This window comes from Chelonoidis abingdonii, chromosome 20 (genome assembly GCF_003597395.2).
Source record: "Chelonoidis abingdonii isolate Lonesome George chromosome 20, CheloAbing_2.0, whole genome shotgun sequence".
Taxonomy (NCBI): Eukaryota; Metazoa; Chordata; order Testudines; family Testudinidae; genus Chelonoidis; species Chelonoidis abingdonii.
In genome coordinates, this window is record NC_133788.1 from 1,021,159 (window position 1) to 1,040,376 (window position 19,218).

The following is a 19,218-nucleotide window of genomic DNA, read 5'->3' on the forward strand; positions in this document are numbered from 1 at the left end:
GGAATTTCAGTCTGAACAGTTAAAACCTGGCAAAACATACTAGGGTGGTGTAAGTGCTGGGCAACCTTCGCCACAGACACTGCTACCCATGACCACGCCCTCCTCTGGAGAAAACACTTTTTGCTCCTTAGTACCTGGGTGCACTAGGTGGGGTGTGATACAGCTGATGCAGCCACAGTGCAGCTGGCCTTACCTGCAGGCAGAAAGAGGACTGCAGAGCCTTCCCACCCTAGCTGTAGCCCTGCAGTTCAGCATCAAGGCATGTTGGGGGGCGGGGAGGCTGGCCCCGCCCTGCCCATGCAGATACAGACACCAAGTGGCTGGACAGTTGTTGGGTGGATGTTTGCATTTGGAAGGCATTGCAGGGAATGTTTCGGACACGTGCGCTTTTCCAGCTAGTGCCCCCATGTCCTCTCGGCTGGTAACTGCTACATCCTCCTCTGACTTGAAAACTAGCCTGGCCCCTTCTGCCTTCCCTGGGCTGTCCACTGCTCTCCCAACTCGGGTGAAGAGCTGCTCTTGCTTTCTGGCTGCAGGTCTGTAGTAGCAGGTAGCTGGGCCTCTCCATTCATGGCTCCTATGCCAGCAGGGAGAGAACCCTGGCAGAACCGAGCACAGGCAGTCACAATGGAGAGAGGATTTAGGCTTTGCTATTCAGCTCCCCCCTCTCCCTGCCCAGTGGCAGCTGCACAGCACAAATGCTGTGTGGTCATGTACGAGTGATGCCTCAAGGCATTGGCTCTGTGGAGTCCCAGTCATATCAGGAATGGGGGGCTTTGCTGGGTGACTCCCCAGGACTGTCCAGGGAGCCCAGATGCTCTGCCAGTGACTCCTGGGCAAGCAAACTGGGACAGCCTATAAGCTGACGCTGTTTGAGAGAGAGGATGAGCCACCACAGCCCTGGGGCACCTGGCTCCATGAAGGAGTGACTGGGGGCCATTGTGTGGTGGCCTGCACCACCCCCACCTCCAGAGGGGCCACAAACGGAGATGGCAGGGCAGGGCCCTGCTGTGCTGAGTGAGGCAGTCAGAGGGGAAGGACTGGATTTATTGAGTCATGACTTGTTACATCACAGTTTGAGAATTCTCCTTCCCGCCTCCGAGGACATCGGTTTTACTTCCAAGTAAAAGTGCGCAGAGACGCTTCACAGTTTGAATGCTTCCTGTAAGCAGAACTGAGGCAGAGTGACAATGGCAAACTCCAAATCGCCATGGCAGCCATATGAAAAAATAATACAAACTCTTCTCTTTAAATATATTACAGAAAATTAACCTGAATAAACGTAGCATGAACAGCACCGCACTGCAAAAACCACCGGGGGGTGCTCTCCAGACCAGAGCCCCTCTGCCAGTGCTTTCCCACAGAGACCCCGCCTGGTGCTGGGCAACGGGTCAGCAGCCCCCTCATGGAGCCTTTGTAGTGGGTGGGAAAGGAAATGAAACCAGCTGTGTTCCCCCACACCCTCTCCCCTGGTTCAGAAAACCCAGAGCTGTGGGTTTGTGACAAATGGGAGTGGGGGCGGGGGCGTACACCCTCCATAGAGGGACACATTAGCAGCCACGTGAAGGGAGCAGAAGTCATATACGCTGCAACAGAGAGATGCACATCACTGGACAGTTACGGGAGAAGAGACGCTCCAGCCACATGTGCAGGGCGTTGCGCCCCCTTCAAGGGACTCCCAGCACATACTCTCTCCTTCTCACGCACACAGGCAAGACACTGCCACACAAGAGACACACCCAGAGTGTAGCCATGCTCCTACCCCGCAGAACTCACGCCGGCGGGTGCCTCACCCCTGCTCAACAGGAATTTGGCTGGGGGAGCTCCACAGCCAGTCACCCAGGAGGGCTCCTGTCCCTCTGGCTTGGGCTCTGCATCTGGGACCTCAGGCAGACGTGGCGTGAACACGGAAGCAGGGAGTGTGATGGCCCGGGAGATACACAGTGCAGTCCTAGAGAGAGGGGAGCTGGCTCCTAGAACACCAGGGCACAAGAGAGACCACGGCCCCTGAGCAGAGCTGGGAGATGTTTAATGAGAGGGGATGTGGTAGGGGAGAGCAGAGGCCCCGGCAGCCTGCCAGCAGGGCAGGAATGGGATCAGACCCCCTCTGGGAGTGCTCCCCTCTGCTGGAGGGCCCAGGTCCCCTTCTCTGATCCAGCTGGCCTCATGCCAAGGTGTTCTTGCACTGAACTAAGCACTAGCAAAGAGATGGCCGCTGTAGGCCCAGGGAGGAGAGGGTGAGGGGGGAATGACACACAGGGACCCCGAAATGGAAAAGAAAGAGTTTGTGGGACCCCCAGCCATCTCTATGAGGGGGCATTGCAACAGTTATCTACTGGGATCAGAGGCACCCAGCCCTGAAGCAACACCCTCCCTCTCGGCACCATCAGAGAGACACACGCCTGACTTGCACATGCACCCCATAACACACATGCACACGCCTGCCTGCAGAGCGCCGCTGAGCTCCCACGGGCTCAGAGAACCCTTCAGCTTTGCAGTGCAAGTTCACAAACCCAAGGCACCACTTTGACAGGCCAAGCGGCTGCATGGGGGAAGGCCGGGGCACCCTTCAGGCTCTGAGTGAGGCCCAGTGCCCCCCAGCCACTGGGGCAGAGCCTGGGGTCGGAGTGAGTCAGTGCCCCTCACCCTCTGAGGAGTGTGCAAAGGGTTGTGCAGGCAGGTGGCTCCCCAAGGAGTGGGGGAGTGGAGCTGCAGGCTGCGCTCAGCCCCTGCAGGTCCTGCCGCATGGCAGGCTGCCGCACACCCAGCATGCTGAGGGGCCCCTTCCTGGCCGCAGGCTCCGCATGGGGAGGGGCTATGTACATTCAGGACCAGCGGTTTGCTGCTGTCCCGTCCCGTGGGGGCCATGGGCAGGGATGCAGGGAAAGTGCAGTGGGTGGGGAGGGCTGGCTCCCCCGAGGGAACTGAACGGCAAACACGGCAAGGGTAGCAACCAAACTGGCCTTGCCGAGAGGGCTCGGCCACCAGCTGCTGCTGAGGCACCCCAGAGATCCAGCCCTGGGGGGGGGCAGTGGCAGGAGGGGGCAGTGCTTGCCCTCTGGGCTGTGCTCCCCATGCGCTGTGAGTGTGAGGGAGGAGCGTGTGAGAGCTCTTCCCCCACGCCAGGGGCTGGCTGCTGCCTGCGACCTGGTGCTCAGTCAGGGACCTCGGGGTGCATGGGCAGCCCGCCCTCACCCCGCCGGTACGAGTCCCAGAAGGCCCGATCCAGCTGCTCCAGCTGCGAGCTCAGTGGCAGGTGGATCTCCAGGTGCATGTGCAGTGCTTCCAGCCACTGCGCCAGCTTGGGGAAGGAGGGCCTGGGGGAGAGAGGCCAGGTTAGATCCTGAGCACGAGGGGAACCCCTCCCCCAGCACGAGGGCAATCCCTCACCCCCTGGGCACAAAGATCAGACCCTCCCCTCTAGCACCCTGAGCGCTTGGGCCAGACGCCTCCCCGCAGCACCCTGAGCATGGGGTCAGACACTCCCCTCCCAGCATCCCGGGACACAGGAGTCAGACCTCTCACCCAGTCTTAGCTTAGCATGAGGGTCAGAGACCCCACAGCCCCCAGGGGGAAAGCGCCCTCTGCAGGGGGCAGGAGCACTGTTCAATCCCCCCCTCCAGCCCAGAGTCTCTCGTCCTGTCAGCAGGGAGCAAGGTGCGTGGGGCATTGCTGTGCGTGTACAGGCAGCGGGCGCTGTGAGAGTGTTTATGGGACCAGCGGTCCGTTTCCCTTCCCCACACTCACTGCCTGGGGCTGGCCAGGGCTGCCCTGCTCACCTCTTCTCAGGGTCCAGGTCGCAGCAGCGCACGGCGATGGGAAAGAAGCTCGGGGGGCAGGCAGGAGGGCAGTATCGCTCCAGGAATCCTCGCACGTTGAGGCCAAAGTCCATGGTCCTGGGCAGGTAGTCGGGGTCGGCGCTGACCCGGCCGATGATCTGGGGTTGGGGGAGCACAGGGGTTAGGAGTGGGACCCAGCACAGCTCAATGGAGAGCTCCGTCCAGGCAGCATGAAGCCACCTAGCGCTGCAGGGACACCCGGACACAGGAACTGGGGGGCTGGGCAAGGCGCAGAAGGGGGTGGGGACAGGGTTGAGGGGATGCACAGCAGCTCTGAGCCCCGGGGAAGACACTTGCCTCGCACAAGAGAATGCCAAACGAGAAGATGTCGACTTTCTCATCGTAGCTCCTGCCTGCAGGGAGAGAGGAGACGGGTCAGCCCCCACCAGGCCCTGCTTCCCCCTGCCCCTTACGCTGCCCTCCGGTGGCGTGAGGACAGGCAGGCTCAGCACTGCCAGGTCATGGATGTGCCTCCCGGCTGCAGATGCCCGCGATGCCCTGGCTGCCCTGGGTCTGGCGCTCCCAACCATGCCCCAGCCTCTCCGCTTACCATTGATCATCTCCGGGGCCATCCAGTAGGGGTTCCCCACCACCGTGTAGCGCTTCTTGCGGTCTGGTTTTTTCAGGTTCTTGAGCTGCTCAGGCTGGTTCTTTTCATCCACCATGAGCCGGGCCAGCCCGAAGTCGGCCACCACCACGCTCCTGTTCTGAGCAGGAGAGATGGGCACAGGTCACCGGAGGCAGGCAGAGGCCAAGGCAGCTGCTTGCAGCCACTCATGGTAGCAGAACCACGCAGAGCCGAGTCTGGAATCAGCCCTGCTGCCGGCCAGCTGCCCAGCTCCTAGCCAGGCCCAGGGTTCTGTGCAGAGGCCAAGATGGGACCTAGGCCTGGCTCAGCTAACAGCAGCACTTACCTCCCGCACCAGGCAGTTGTGAGAGTTGAGATCACGATGGATGATGTTCATCGAGTGCAGATAGGCCTGGGGGAGCAAGGACCGAGGTCAGAACGGCACCAACTCACTGCACCCTCCTACATGGGGGCAGCACGCTGGCACTCAACCCTGCTTATGGCACCCCTGCCTGTACGTGCACAGCAATGCTCCCATAAACACCCGCACAGCGCCCCCGCTGTACATGTACAGCAACACCCCCATAAACACCCACACAGCACCCCCACCTGTACATGTACAGCAACACCCCCATAAACACCCGCACAGCCCCCCACCTGTACATGTACAGCAACGCCCCCATAAACACCGGCACAGCGCCCCCACCTGTACATGTACAGCAACAACCCCATAAACATCCGCACAGCGCCCCCACCTGTACGTGTACAGCAACACTCCCATAAACACCTGCACAGTGCCCCCGCCTCTACGTGTACAGCAACACTCCCATAAACACCTGCACAGTGCCCCCGCCTCTACGTACACAGCAACACTCCCATAAACACCTGCACAGTGCCCCCGCCTCTACGTACACAGCAACACTCCCATAAACACCTGCACAGTGCCCCCGCCTCTACGTACACAGCTATGCCCCCAGAAACACCCCCACACCACCCTGGCCTGCACGTTCCCATAAATACCCATACAGTGCCCCCGCCCATACATGTACAGCAACGCTCCCATAAACACCTGCACAGTGCCTCTCCCTGTACATGCACAGCCACACCCCCATAAACACCTGCACAGTGCCCCTGCCTGTAGATGTACAGCAACACCCCCATAAATACCTGCACAGCACCCCCGCCTCTACATACACAGCAACTCCCCCATAAACCCCCGCACAGTGCCCTGCCTGTATGTGCACAGCAATGCCCCCATAAACACCCGTACTGTGCCTGCCAGTACATGTACAGAATCTATAGACTAACACTGAGCTCCCGACTGTTCCCCTGCGTCGTGCAAGTAGAAATCGTTTCTTGCCAGTATGCTGCACTCATGGGAGGGACACAAAGGGGGGGGGGGGGCATGGGATGTCCCCACGTGACTCCTTCCCACCCCGTCCCAAGCCTGAGGCCCCTGCACTCTCCCATCCCCTACCCCATGATCCACATCCATCCCACATTACCTGCGGGGGGGGCTCTGTCCTCTTCCTGCTGCACCAGAGACTCCGGGCCGGAGGACTCAGGAGAGGCAGCTGCGTGGAAGGGCTGGGGGCCGGGCTGGGAGTGATACAGCCGCACCAGAGGAGCTGTCGACGGTCTGTTCATTTCCCCACTGGGCACCGCAGCAAGGAAAGGAGCAGAATGCCGACAGCTCCCTCCCCTAGTCCTCCAGCAAGGCTGCTATACAGACAGAGGAGACACCGGACCATGGAAGGGCTGGGGGCAGGCTGCTCCTCCTCTGTCTTTCTGGTAGGCTATACCAGCTATAAATATCTTACTGGTATGGCGGACCGGACCGGACCACCGGACTTGCCCCGCTGGTTCCCCTCCATGCATTCCCTCGTGTACCTTTGTTTGGAGTGTCCCATTGCCCCCACCAGTGAGCCAGGTGTGTATGTGCACAGCAAACCTTCCCACAGTAATTCAACCCATGGGCACCACCTCTGCTGAGATCCCACACTCACCATGCCAGATGCAATGTCCTTGGCAAAGCTCACGCGCTGGCTCCATGGGTACTGGCTGTCCTGCGGGTGGAAGGGTTAGTGACAGGAGAGGGAAGGGGTGCTTGCCTGCATGCCCTGTCCTGGAGCAGGCCCTGGGCCATGGCTCAGAGCCTGCCCAGAAGCGTTCAGCAACGGCTTGCATGAGCACAGCCCAGCCAGCCGTGCCCCAGGAGAGCCCTGGATATTGTCCAATGAGCACAGCCCAGCCACCCCTGTCCCAGGAGAGCCCTGGCCATAGTCCGATGGGCACAGCCCAGCCACCCCTGCCTCAGGAGAGCCCTGGACATAGTCTGATGGGCACAACCCAGCCACCTCTGTCCCAGAGAGCCCTGGACATCGTCTGCATGGGCACAGCCCAGCCACCCCTGCCCCAGGAGAGCCCTGGCCATCGTTTGCACGGGCACAGCCCAGCCACCCCTGCCCCAGAGAGCCCTGGCCATCGTCTGCATGGGCACAGCCCAGCCACCTCAAAGACGTACGTTCTACCAACAGTGTCATAATGTCCAAGATTTCTCATGGCCAACCCCTGAGTTGTGCCTGGAGCTCCAGGCCGGGGCAGCTCCCCTGCTCACCATGCTCTTTATGATGCCTCGTAGGGTCCCCCCCTTGATGTATTCTGTGATGAAATTCAACCTCTTGTCCTTGTACAGCACCCCGATAAACTTCAGCACATTGGGGTGCTCTAGGCACCGCATCACTTTCACCTATGGGAGCCAAAGCACCATGGTCATCGTTTCATGGATCCCAAAGCCAGCAGGGTCACTGAGGTCATCTAGTCTGACCCCTGTAGAGCACAGGCCGGAGACCTGCCCCACAGTTATTCCTAGAGCAATGGCCCATCTTGATTTAAAATAGAATCCATCACAACCCTTATCAGTTGTTCCAAGAGTTAATTACTCTGACTGTTAAAAAAACTCAATTATTTCTAACCTACCTCTGTCCAGTTTCAGCTTCCAGCCCTTGGGTCTTGTTAGACCTTCGTCTGCTAGACTGAAGAGCCAAATTTCTGTTCCCCTGGTAGGTACTTCCAGACTGAGATCAGCTCACCCCTTCACCTTCTCTTTCTTAGGCTAAACTGATCAAGCTGCTTGAGTCAATCACTATCAGGCAGGTTTCTAATCCTCTAATCATTCTTGTGGCTTTTCTCTGAACCTTCTCCAATTTACCAACATCCTTTATGAACTGCAGGCACCAGCACTGGACACAGGATTCCAGCAGTGGTCGCACCAGTGCCAGATACAGAGGAAAAATAACCTCCCTGCTCCTACTCGAGATTCCCGTTTATGCATCCCAGGATCACATTAACCCTTTTGGCCACAGCATTGCACTGGGATCTCCTGTTCAGCTGATTATCCACCAAGACCTGCACATCTTTTTCAGAGTCCCTGCTTCCAAGAGCAGTGTGACTGACTCTCTTTGTTCCATAGACATTTACATTTAGCTGTATTAAAAACACACAGTTTGCTTGTGCCCAGTTTACCAAATGATCCAGATCTCTCTGAAACAGTGACCTGTCCTCTTCGTTATTTACCATCCCCCAAGTCATCTGCAAACTTTAGCAGTGATGGTTTTGTGTTCTCTTCCAGGTCATTGATAAAAAAGGTTACATAGCCTAGGGCCCAGAACCAGGACCCACTAGAAATGCTCCCACTCAATGACAATTCCCTGTTTACAATTACATTTTGCGATGGGGTCACAAAATGAGTAGCCTAACATGGCGCTGCTGCCTGGCCAAACCGCTGAGAGCCCATGGGGGCAGGGACGGAGTCTGAGAAAGGGCCTTTCCCCTGCCCCCCACTGGGCTGGGTCCCCTCAGAATCATAGAAATGTCAGGCTGGAAGGGACCCCAAGAGGTCACCTAGTCCAGTCCCCTGCACTGAGGCAGGACTAAGGATTGTCTGACTCTGACCATCCCCAGGATTTGTCTAACCTGTTTTTAAAACCTCCAGTGACAGGGATTCTACAACCCCCCTTGGCAATTTGTTCCAGTGCTAACCACCCTGACAGTTACAAAGCTCTAATGTCCAACCTAAACTTCCCTTACTGCAATTTAAGCCCATTGCTTCTTGTCCTGTCCTCAGTGGCTAAGGAGAACAATTTATCACCCTCCTCCTTGTAACAATGTTTAACGTATTTGAAAACTGCTATCATGTCCCCTCCCAGTCTTCTCTTCTGCAGACTAAACAAACCCAATTTTTTCAATCTTTCCTCGGAGGTCATGTTTTCTAGACCTTTCATCATTTGTGTTGCTCTTCTCTGGACTTTCTCGAATTTGTACACATCTTTCCCGAAGTATGGTGCCCAGAACCAGACACAATACTCCAGCTAAGTAACAGCGCCGAGTAGAGAAGAAGAATTACTTCTCGTGTCTTGCTTACAACACTCCTGTTAATACAGCCCACAATGATTTTTTGCAACAGTGTTACACTGTTGACTCATATTTAGCTTGTGATCCACTCTGACCCCAGATCCCGTTCCACAGTGCTCCTTCCTAGGCAGTCATTTCCCATTGTGTATGTGTGCGACTGATTGTTCCTTCCTAAGAGGAGTACTTTGCATTCGTCCTTATTGAATTTCATCCTATTAACTCTAGACCAGTGGTTCTCAAACTTTTGTACTGGTGACCCCTTTCAAATAGCAAGCCTCTGAGTGCGATCCCCCCAATTAAAAATACTTTTTGTATATTTAACACCATTATAAATGCTGGATGCAAAGTGGGGTTTGGGGTGGAGGCTGACCCCCCATGTAATAACCTTACGACCGCCATGGGGTCCCGACCCCCAGTTTGAGAACCCCTGCTCTAGACCATTTCTCCAGTTTGCCCAGATCATTTTGAATTTTAATCCTATCCTCCAAAGCACTTGCAACCCCTCCCAGCTTGGTATCATCTGCCAATTTTATAAGCGTACCCTCTATGCCATTATCTAAATCACTGATGAAGCTATTGAATAGAACCGGACCCAGGACAGATCCTTGCGGGACTCCACTCGTTATGCCCTTCCAGCTTGACTGTGAACCACTGATAACTACTCACTGAGTGCGGTTTTCCAGCCAGTTGTGCAACCACCTTACAGTAGGTGCATCTAGGTGTCCCTAGTTTGCTCATGAGGTCTGTTGAGACAGTATGAAAAGCCTTTCTGCAGCCTTGAGGAGCAGGATAGGGACAGAGACTGGGCTGGATCAGGATCAGGGTTGTGATGGGCCAGGGTGTGTCTGGAGTGAGATCAGGGCTCAGGGACAGCAAGGAGGGTGGACTCACCTCTTTGAGGAATGCCCTCTGGGTCTCCTCATCAAAGCGGATCAGTTCCTTCATGACCATCACCTCACCTGTCTCCCGGTGCGTCACCTGGCAGAGAGGGGCAGAGTGTTGGGGGAGCAGCCACATCCCCGCAGCTCCCTGCTGCAAGGAGCATTTCTCAGCATGGTGGGGCTGCAATGGATACTGGAGTGGGGAAGGGCCCTCACCTCTCTATGGCAGCCACTGGGAGACCCACCTCCCCGTGTGGGGGGACAGCTATAGGATAATAGGGGGACAAGGGAGCTGAGCCCATCACATGGGTGACACTGGGAGAAGGGACAGCAAATTCTGACAGTGGCCTGAGGGGCCTGGCCGCTGCTCTCCTGGGTTCTCAGCTTAGAGAGTGGGGAGGGGTCCCCAGGGAGCGGGGGCGAGAGGAGAAGCTGGGTTACCAGATGGGTGGGTGCGGGGACCAGCAGAGGCCCAAGCTGGATGGGCGGTACCTTAATGGCCTGTCCAAAGCAGCCCTTCCCCAGCACCTCGCCGTGAATCAAGTCTGAGGGACGGAAAATGCGGTGCGTGCGGGAGACGACGCGGAGTGACTCGGAGCGGCTGATGTCCTTGCGCTGGGAGGCAGGGGAGCCCAAGGAGCTGGAGCACGGGGACTTGTCGATGCTGCAGCTCCTCCTGCAGAGCCAGGCAAAGCACACAGCAAGTCAGCTGGGCCATGGCTGCAGGGGCCCCAGGTTCTATCCCACCGGAGCTCTCACCCCCTCAACCCTTCCTTCGGCCCACCCAGCAGCATGCTGGGCATGCTTGTAGCTCTGTCCTTACATGACTGGCCTCTGGCTGATGGCGCTGGCCTCACCGCCAGGCATGCAGGCCGGCGAGCGCGGGGGGCTGTGCAGGTCGGCGAGGGGGCTGCTCTCCAGCGCCGACTCTCGGGCCACCACCTCGTGGGGGTCGTGTTCTATGGTCAGCTGGAGGAGGCGGCTGGTCTCCTGGATCAGCAGGTCAATCTGCAGGCACAGAGTGAAGGACTCAAGTCCCTGGGCAGCTGCTTGGGCCCTGCCGGCTGGCTGGGGGAGCATGGGGAGGGCACGTACCTCGTCCAGCGGAACGTGCCTGATAGGGGTGCCGTTGATCTCCAGGATACGGTCCCCAACGTGGATGGAGTTCTTCATGTCGGGGCTGATGCAGTCAGGGTCCACTCTGGGGGCAGGGCACACACAGTGTAAGTGAGCTCCCGCCACACCTGCATGGGGACAGGCTCACGCAGCCCCATGTCCAGCCCCCTGGATGGAGTTTGAGGGTCCCAGGCATCCCCACCCCACACGGCGAAGAGGCTTTCACGTTTCACCCACTGGGAGCAGAGAAGGCACCAGTGCCCCCCACCCCCCGACCCCCTGCATACAAAATGACACCTGGTCACTCTCATCACCACAGGCTAATGCCCCAGCCACCCCTGCAGGAGACTGGCCGAGACACCCCCAGCAGCTCCTGTGTCCTCCACTTGGGCAGGGCGGGGGCATTCTCCCCGTTCTCAGGGCCAGAGGATTCTCCCCTGTTCTCAGGGTGGAGGTATTCTCTCCTGTTCTTGGCTGCTCAGTGGCCCCTCAGGCAAAGGGGTTGGGGGGCTGGTTTCGGTGCTGCACACACAGCTCCCATTGCAAGTGGCTCTACCTGGGCCCCTCCTTGCTGGCACTAGACGGGATGTGAACTCCCACCCCTCAGAAGGGTGAAGCAGGGTGTGTGCATGGGGTGGGGGGGCTGGATTCAGTCTGCAGGGCTCTTTGGCCTCCTCCCCATGCACAGAGCTGTGAGAACTGGCAGAGGGGCTCCCACTGCACCAGGGAGATCTGTGCCCACTAGCCCCAAGCGTGCTACCTGTGGAACGCTCCCCTCTCCCTGCTGGTGCTAGAGCATCGTCCCCCTGCCCCGGGGCAGATACTTACTCTCGGACCCGGACCGTGTGGGAGTGTTCTGAGCCACAGTCCTGGGAGCTGCAGTGCTGGTCAATGGACACAGAGAGCCCTCGCTTCCCGTCGCTGCAGGCTGGGATGGACACCAGTGTGACAGTGTGTGGGATCCGGGTGCCCGGGGAGTCCGGCAGGATCTGCTCTATCACCGGGGTCACCACCATCTGGTAGTAGCAGTGCCCGCTGGGAGAGGTGGGGAGGAGGGCAGCGGAGCAGAGACCCAGCGGGGGGAGACAGGAGAGAAGCCATGAGCGATTTGTTAGCAGTTCTTTGCAGATGGGTTCAGGGCAAGGGGGACCCATGTGCTGGCCTGTGCAGAGGAATAGCCCCTCCCAGGAGAGGCAGTGAACAGTGGGCTGGGGCTCACCCTGTGCTCCCTAACAGTGCATTTCAGTCTGTGGCATGTCCCAAGACGGGGACTCGCTGACCACCCACTCGGCAACGTGCCACAGCTGGGCTATACTCTGCCCCACTCTCACCACTGTGTCCAGAAGGCTGCACTGGGACGTGGGCCCAAGAACAGGAGATAGTGGGGCCATAGCAGTCCCAAGAGTTAGTGGGACAACACAGGATGGCCCAAATCAGGCCATTGGCCACTAGACCAGTAACCCCCTCCCACTTGCTGGAATGGATCAGTCCACTGGCCACTAGTTCGGTATTCCCCCACACGCTGGAATGGATCAGCCCATTGGCCACTAGTCTGGTACCCGCGCCTGCCTGCTGGAATGGATCAGCCCACTGGCCACTAGTCCGGTACCCCGCCCCCCGCCCGCTGGAATGGATCAGCCCACTGGCCACTAGTCCGGTACCACCCCTCCCCCACTGGAATGGATCAGCCCATTGGCCACTAGTTCGGTATTCCCCCACGCGCTGGAATGGATCAGCCCACTGGCCACTAGTCCGGTACCCGCCCCTGACTGCTGGAATGGATCAGCCCATTAGCCACTAGTCCGGTACCCGCCCCTACCCGCTGGAATGGATCAGCCCACTGGCCACTAGTCCGGTACCACCCCTCCCCCGCTGGAATGGATCAGCCCACTGGCCACTTAGTCTGGTATCCCATTGTGGCATTCCAGTTGACCCATGCCCGCCGCTGGAATGGATCAAGCCCATTGCCAACGAGGTCCGGTAGCCACCCCTCCCGCCGCTGGAATGGATCAGCCCACTGGCCATGCTGTACCCTCCGTGACGACACCATGGCACTGTCCGCACCTCCCGCTGGAGCCCATTGCCAATCGCCCAGCCCTGGTAATTGCGGCCCTAGTCGAGTTACCTGCGGGACATCTTGCACTGCTGTTTTGCGGTGGGCCCTGATGAGTGATGATTGCACTGATAGGGGCATGACGCTGGCCGGGTGGGAGGGACGTGGACCCAGCCTGGGGGCCAGGGCCCTGGGGGGGGCTGTGCCCAGCCCACATACAGTAGGAAGCTTGGAGCGCTCCCGGCGGGCGTAGTGCTGCTCGCCGTCACCGATGAACACCGCGGCAGCTGAGGGCAGCTGAAGCACTCCGGGGTGTATTTCTGCTCCGCAGCCACTGTTCAGGAGATACAGGGCGAGGGCTGAGTGTGCCATGGCTGCACCATGGCCCTACCGCTCAGGAAGCAGGCCGGGTGACGGCGCTGGGCAGAGCATCTGCCCAATCACTCCTCTGCTGTGACTGGGGGAAGAGCCTCCTGCAGCTGGGCCGTGAGCCCCACAGGCTGGCTGCCAGCCACGGCTGGACAGACGCATGAGGAAATGGTTCACGGGAGGCTAGGCCACTGATGGGGCAGGCAGGAATTATCCTGCATCGCCTGGCTCTGAACCACAGCAGCCCAAGCTTGGGCCCCTCATGGTGCCACTGGCAAGATCGGCACCTCCCTGCTGCCCCTGTGTTTTAATTCTATAGCCCATTCCTTCCTCTCTGGTCCTCTGCCGCGTGAGCTCTGCCCATAGGAACAGGGCGCCATTCACTGGTGCCAGGCGGCCCTTGGCACTAACATAAACAGCAGCAAGTACAGCCCCCTGGTGAATACTCTCCCACGCAGGGGCTCTCTGGTAGGCAGAGGTAGCAGCTCTGAAGCTTTGTGCCTCCTCTAGCCAGGACCCCAGCACTGGGGGTGCGACAGCAGTGAGCTAGATCTGGCCAAGGCAGTGCTTGCCGCACTATTCCTCATCTGCATTTGGGGCACAAGGAACGGCAACCCTGGGCCCCCTGTGGCTCCTGGGCCAGGCTGGCTGAAGTAAGATTACTCGTGCCAGTCCTTCTCTTCTAAAGGGTTGCACCAACCGGGATCCTGCTTCAGAGCTTGGATCCGCTGCTCCGTGCTGCAGGGATTCGCACCTCTCACTGGCCATGTGGCGTGGGAAGCTCACCCGCAGCCAGGCGGTGAGGAAGAGCCCACCAGGCAGGGATCTTGGTCTGTGAGGTGGTGTGGAAGTGATGGCCTCGTGTCCTAGCAGGGAGGAGCTGGGCCCTTCTCGCGCTGCTTGGGAGCCAGAGCCAGGTCACCGGGCTCTTGCTCTGGGCGCCTCAGGAGAAAAGGTGCCCCAGACAGGCTCGGGGGCTGGAGGGGACGGCCTAGGGAAGTGGGGGACAGGGAGCAGCACTACTAAGGCCCTGCAGAGCCTGAGCAGGGAGGCAGCTACTCAAGCCAGGGCATTCAGCGAATCAGCAGATTGAGACATAGTCAAGGAAAATGCGCACCTAATGGCCAGGCAAGGCTGCTGAGGGTGACAGCTCTTCGCCCGAGGCTTGGTGGACAAAGCCCTGGAGCAGCCGCTGCCCAGTGGGGACAGCCTGGATGGGACCCTAAGCAGGCTTGCTCCCATGGCCAGGGCACTACATCCGTGGCTGGGGTGGGGGGCAAAGAGCCCTCCGCTGCCCTGTGCTTGTAAACAAGGGGAGTGCGCCGGGCTGCGGCACGTCACATGGCCGGCCTCGCCCAGCCGGCCTTTCCCCGCTGTGGCAATGAGAGCACTTGACTGAAGCACGGGGTGGGAGAGCAGAAGTGCAGAGGGGCAGGGCTGCCCGGTAAGGCAGCTTGCTGGCTACGGCCCCTGCCTGGCTGGACGGCCAGACCTCGAACACAGCCTTCTGGGGTGACTGGGGAAGGACAGGCTCTCCTGGGGGGCATGCAGGAAACATGCACAGGCTAAGCCCTGGGGTTTGGAAGAGATTCTAAGCATGGAGGAGAGCTGGCATGGGGAAACCCTGGGCTCAGCCTCAGAGCGCCCCTGGTCGCTTAGCGGGAATCCTGCGGCTCAGTCTCAGGGCGCATTGATAGGGGAATCCCCCGGGCTCAGTCTAGAGGCCCTGGCCTGGGGGGACCCCTAGGCTCAGCTCACAGGCCCATTCCCTGGGGAGAGACCCTGGGTTCTGTCTCAGAGCGCCTGGCCTGGGGGGACCCTGGGCTCTGTCTCAGAGGCCCTGGCCCTGGGGGGGACCCCTGGGCTCAGTCTCATAGGCCCATTTCCTAGGGGAGAACCCCCAGGCTCTGTCTCAGAGGCCTTGGCCCTGGGAGGGACCCCTGGGCTCAGCCTCATAGGCCCATTCCTTGGGGGAGACCCCTGGGCTCAGTCTCAGAGGCCCATTCCCTCTCTGTCTCAGAGGCCCTGGCCCTGAGGGGACCCCTGGGCTCTGTCTCAGAGGTCTTGCCCCGGGGGAAACCCCTGGGCTCAGCCTCATAGGCCCATTCCTTGGGGGAGGCCCCTGGGCTCAGTCTCAGAGGCCCTGGCCCTGGGGGGACCCCTGGGCTCAGTCTCATAGGCCCATTCCCTGGGGGGACCCCTGGGCTCTGTCTCAGAGGCCCGGGCCCTGGGGGAATCCCTGGGCTCTGTCTCATAGGCCCATTCCCTGGGGGGACCCCTGGGCTCTGTCTCAGAGGCCCGGGCCCTGGGGGGATCCCTGGGCTCTGTCTCAGAGGCCCTGTCCACATGTGCTGGGGTGAAGCTGTATAAACCCAGCAGGACAGTGTTCATGAACCGAAAGGCAATCAACTGGCAGGTAGTGACTGTCGGATGTAAACATCCCCTGCGGCCCAAACTCTGCGTGCTGAGCGGGTGCTGCAGCCCCAGCACGGCACTGACTAGCACAGCTGCTCGCACGGGGAAGGTTGGGAGTTTGCCAGTAAAACCTGCGCCAAATCACTCCCCACAGAGGGCCCACCAGACAAACAGAAGCGAGAGGTATCAGCCTCTCTGTGCTGCCCAGACTGAGCGAGTGAGACGCAGAGTGAGTCACGGACAGGGAGGTGAGACTGCCAGCACTGTCAGCTTGGGGCTCCCCAGGAATGGAGGACAGGAGGTTTGAGTTGCTTTTGATGTGACAATGTCCCATTAACTCCTGGGGCTGGAACCTCTCTCACCAGGCGTGACTCCACTGCCATCACTGGGGTCCCACCAGGGGTGCTGAAACCACGTATTTGGGTTGTTATTGGTACTTCCACCAAGGGGGTGTGGCAGCCTCCCCCAGCACCTATGGGTATCACTACTGACCCCTTGTCTGCAAAGGGGATGGATACGGCACTCGACCACGTCAGTGCACCCTGGCTATTCTCCCAGCTCCCTGACTAATTGCCACTTATCTGCCTCAGGCAAGAAATCTGAGGTTCCGAGTTTCCACCCAAAATCCAGTGACATTAGTGATATCAACAAGCCCCCCAATCCCGCCTCCAATGGCCAAGGGGCCCGGTTGCTAGAAAGCAACATCCTGGCCCTCCCCTTCGTGGGCAGTGACCGGAGCTCCTGGTCTGGCCCTTACCTGTAGCACGGTGCTGCACTAGTTCCTCTGCTGGTGCATGCGCCTGGCCTCTCCTACCATGGTGCTGGGTAAGTGTGACAGGTTCCCTGCTGTGTGTGTGACTTATTTACTCGCCCACTGCTGGAAACTACCCCCTTTCCAATGACCTCATCTCTAGATGACACTAGCTAGCAACGCCCACATCTTCAGCTTGAGCCCCAGGTCATGTTCCACGCTGCCCTGTAGAGAAGCTGGGCTGGGAATGTCCAGTCACTGCTAGCCACAAGCCCACTGGGTTTGTGGGAATCCACAGAATCCAAGGAGCCCTGGGCCTGAGTCTCTGCTTGCCTGCACGCTGTGATAGCATTGATCTCAGTGCTTGTCTGGCTGGGCAGTGCTCCACCGGAGTAAATGACTGCACAGGGTCAGGCCTCGCACCCGGGTTGGGCTGACCGCACAGAGCCCTGTGCCCCTCACTTTAAGCTGTTCCTTAGGTGCACCCACATTCAGGCTGCTCGCAGGGGATGACACCTCTGCTCTGATGAATGGTACCTACCATGACCAGCCCCTTGGTGATCTGCTCCGAGCAGCCGTGGCACAGCTCCCCGAACCTGGCCCAATAGTCCTTCTTGCAGTAGAGGCGCCCATCCTTCTCGTAGTACTGGTGGGACAGCAGGACCCCGCACTCACAGCACCTGCAGTAGCAAAAGGGGGGATCACGGACAGCAAAGCCCTTTGAAGAGCCTGCCTGTGACCTATTGGGATCCGAACGAGGGCACCATGCAACCGTGACCCTCCCCCACACCCGGCCACAGGAAAGCCGCAGTACCATGGGGCTGGGCTGCTCCTGCTGCGCACTACTCCCCAAACGGCTGCAGGGCTGAGCTCTGGGCCCTTGCAGAGGAAACCCTGCCTGTCAGCGGCATCTGCACCCCCAGCCCCTGATTGTGCACCCCACAGTAGAGGACTAGCTGCTGTACTCCAGACATGGGGGCTGCCCCAGCTAGCGCAGGCCCTCCATGCTGAGCTGCCCTTCATCCCTCCCGTATGGGCCTGCTGGTCTCTGCTCCTTGTCACCCATCCCGCACCCAGCCCAAGCTCCCCTCCCTCACACATCTGCACGAGCCACCATGTCACCGCGACCTGGCAGCTGCAGACAGGCAAGCGACCTTACAGACCTCACTCCTCACCCCCTCGCCAACACACCCCTGGCCCTGCAGCTGTCCCAGTGACTCCAAGGGAATTGCACCAGGCGTGCATTGGGTCCAGCCAGCTTTGCCTGCTCTCCAGCTCACGCTGCATCCTGCTGGCCTCTCCCAGGCCTGCTCATTTCCCCTGGGCTGACAGTGACAAGGCAGGTGGGTCAAGCTCCCTCCCAGCACAGCATGAGTTAATGCTCAGTCTCTCTTGGTCATGTCCCAGCTATGCTCAACCCCTCCCCCATCCTGGTGTGTCCCAGTGATGTTCAGCCCCTCCCCCATCATGTAACTGCCCCAGGGACATTCAGCCCCTCCCCCATCACATAACTAGCCTGGTGACGCTTAGGCCCCCCATCCCCCCATGCAGAGTGAAGAGCAGACTACGTGGACGTGAGTTCAGGGCTGCAGCCTGACAACGTCTGTGCAACTGGGAAGCTCTTGAACCCTGACCCCATCTGTGTGGGCACCTCTGAGCTGTGCCAAATGCTGATGGAGAAAGAGAGAGACTGTTGCTCCTTTGGCAGGGGGCTGCCAGCCTCCTGTGGGTTGCTGGGAGAGCTGCTGTTCCAGCTCTGGTGCAGACGTATGTCTACACTGCATGTAGACTCCCCCTGGCCTGGGCTAAGGGCTGTTTACTTGTGGTAAAGATGTTTGAGCTCGGGCTCTGGGATCCTCCCACCTCGCAGGATCCTACAACCCAGGCCCTTAGCCTGACCCCGCATGCCCGTGTCAGTGGGCGTGGACCAGCCGCTGGTGTCTAACTGCAGTGTACACATGCCCAGAGTGATCACAATCACTGCACGTCACTCTGGGCTGCCAGCACTTCTCCGGGAACCTAGCACCTCTGGGGCAATGGGCAGGCTCCATAGTGGAGACGGAGCCAAAGGCTCCATGGACTACGCTCTGCAGGGGATGGCGATGGCTGGCAGACTGGGCTGTGATGGCCAGTGGTTATCAGCACTTGCAGCACCACAGCAGCCTGCTCCCTTGGGGAGAGACCCGGTTCTACTGCTCTGGAAAATGCCATGACCATCCTGCACCCTGTGTGCGGGGAGAGGCTGCAGCAGCCAGGCCAGGAACCACCCAGGGCCATTTCCTGTCTCTGATCATGGCTGTTGCAGAGGGCCCCAGTAAGCGGCAATCCTCGTTCTCTGACCACGAGATGAGAGCCCTGCTCGCTGTGTGCTCGCCAGCCAGCCGACAAGGCGCTCGCCAGTCCCAGCACCAGTGGCTAGGGGACTCCCAGCTGCCTGGTCCCACACAGACTGTTCTCAATATAGTGATGCCCAGGTGATGCTGGCTTCCAGTTCCCTTCTCCGCCATCCCCTGCTCACCCTACGGCTTTCGGATGTCAGGCCCCAGGCCCAGGATTCCTTGCCACGTGCAGTCTCTATGTCCGTCCCATCCCCCGGCTCCCACAGATACCCCCATGTCTAATCCCACCCATCCCCCCGGTTCACACTGATTCAACCTCTCCCCCCGGCTCACAAGACATCACCATCTCTAATCCCACCCTTCCCCCGGCTCACACTGACACCCCCATCTCTAATTCCACCCATTCCCTCAGTTCACATGGATTCCACCCCTCCCACCAGCTCACACTGACACCCTCATCTGTAATCCCACCCC

The 19,218-nt window shown here is 59.4% G+C and overlaps 1 protein-coding gene across 1 annotated transcript in view; it reads right to left on the minus strand.

Annotated features, from left to right (window-relative positions):
* Window positions 1-1,240: 1,240 nt before the first annotated feature.
* Window positions 1,241-19,218, minus strand: part of LIMK1 (LIM domain kinase 1) — a 30,664-nt gene continuing 12,686 nt past the window's right edge. The window contains 16 exon segments of the mRNA XM_075074028.1: window positions 1,241-3,317; window positions 3,780-3,937; window positions 4,137-4,192; window positions 4,390-4,546; window positions 4,754-4,819; window positions 6,414-6,473; window positions 7,025-7,156; window positions 9,712-9,798; window positions 10,194-10,377; window positions 10,525-10,709; window positions 10,797-10,902; window positions 11,646-11,852; window positions 12,943-12,998; window positions 13,090-13,161; window positions 13,164-13,204; window positions 16,943-17,085. Coding sequence (XP_074930129.1) covers window positions 3,155-3,317; window positions 3,780-3,937; window positions 4,137-4,192; window positions 4,390-4,546; window positions 4,754-4,819; window positions 6,414-6,473; window positions 7,025-7,156; window positions 9,712-9,798; window positions 10,194-10,377; window positions 10,525-10,709; window positions 10,797-10,902; window positions 11,646-11,852; window positions 12,943-12,998; window positions 13,090-13,161; window positions 13,164-13,204; window positions 16,943-17,085 — 1,873 coding nt within the window. The 3' untranslated portion in view covers window positions 1,241-3,154.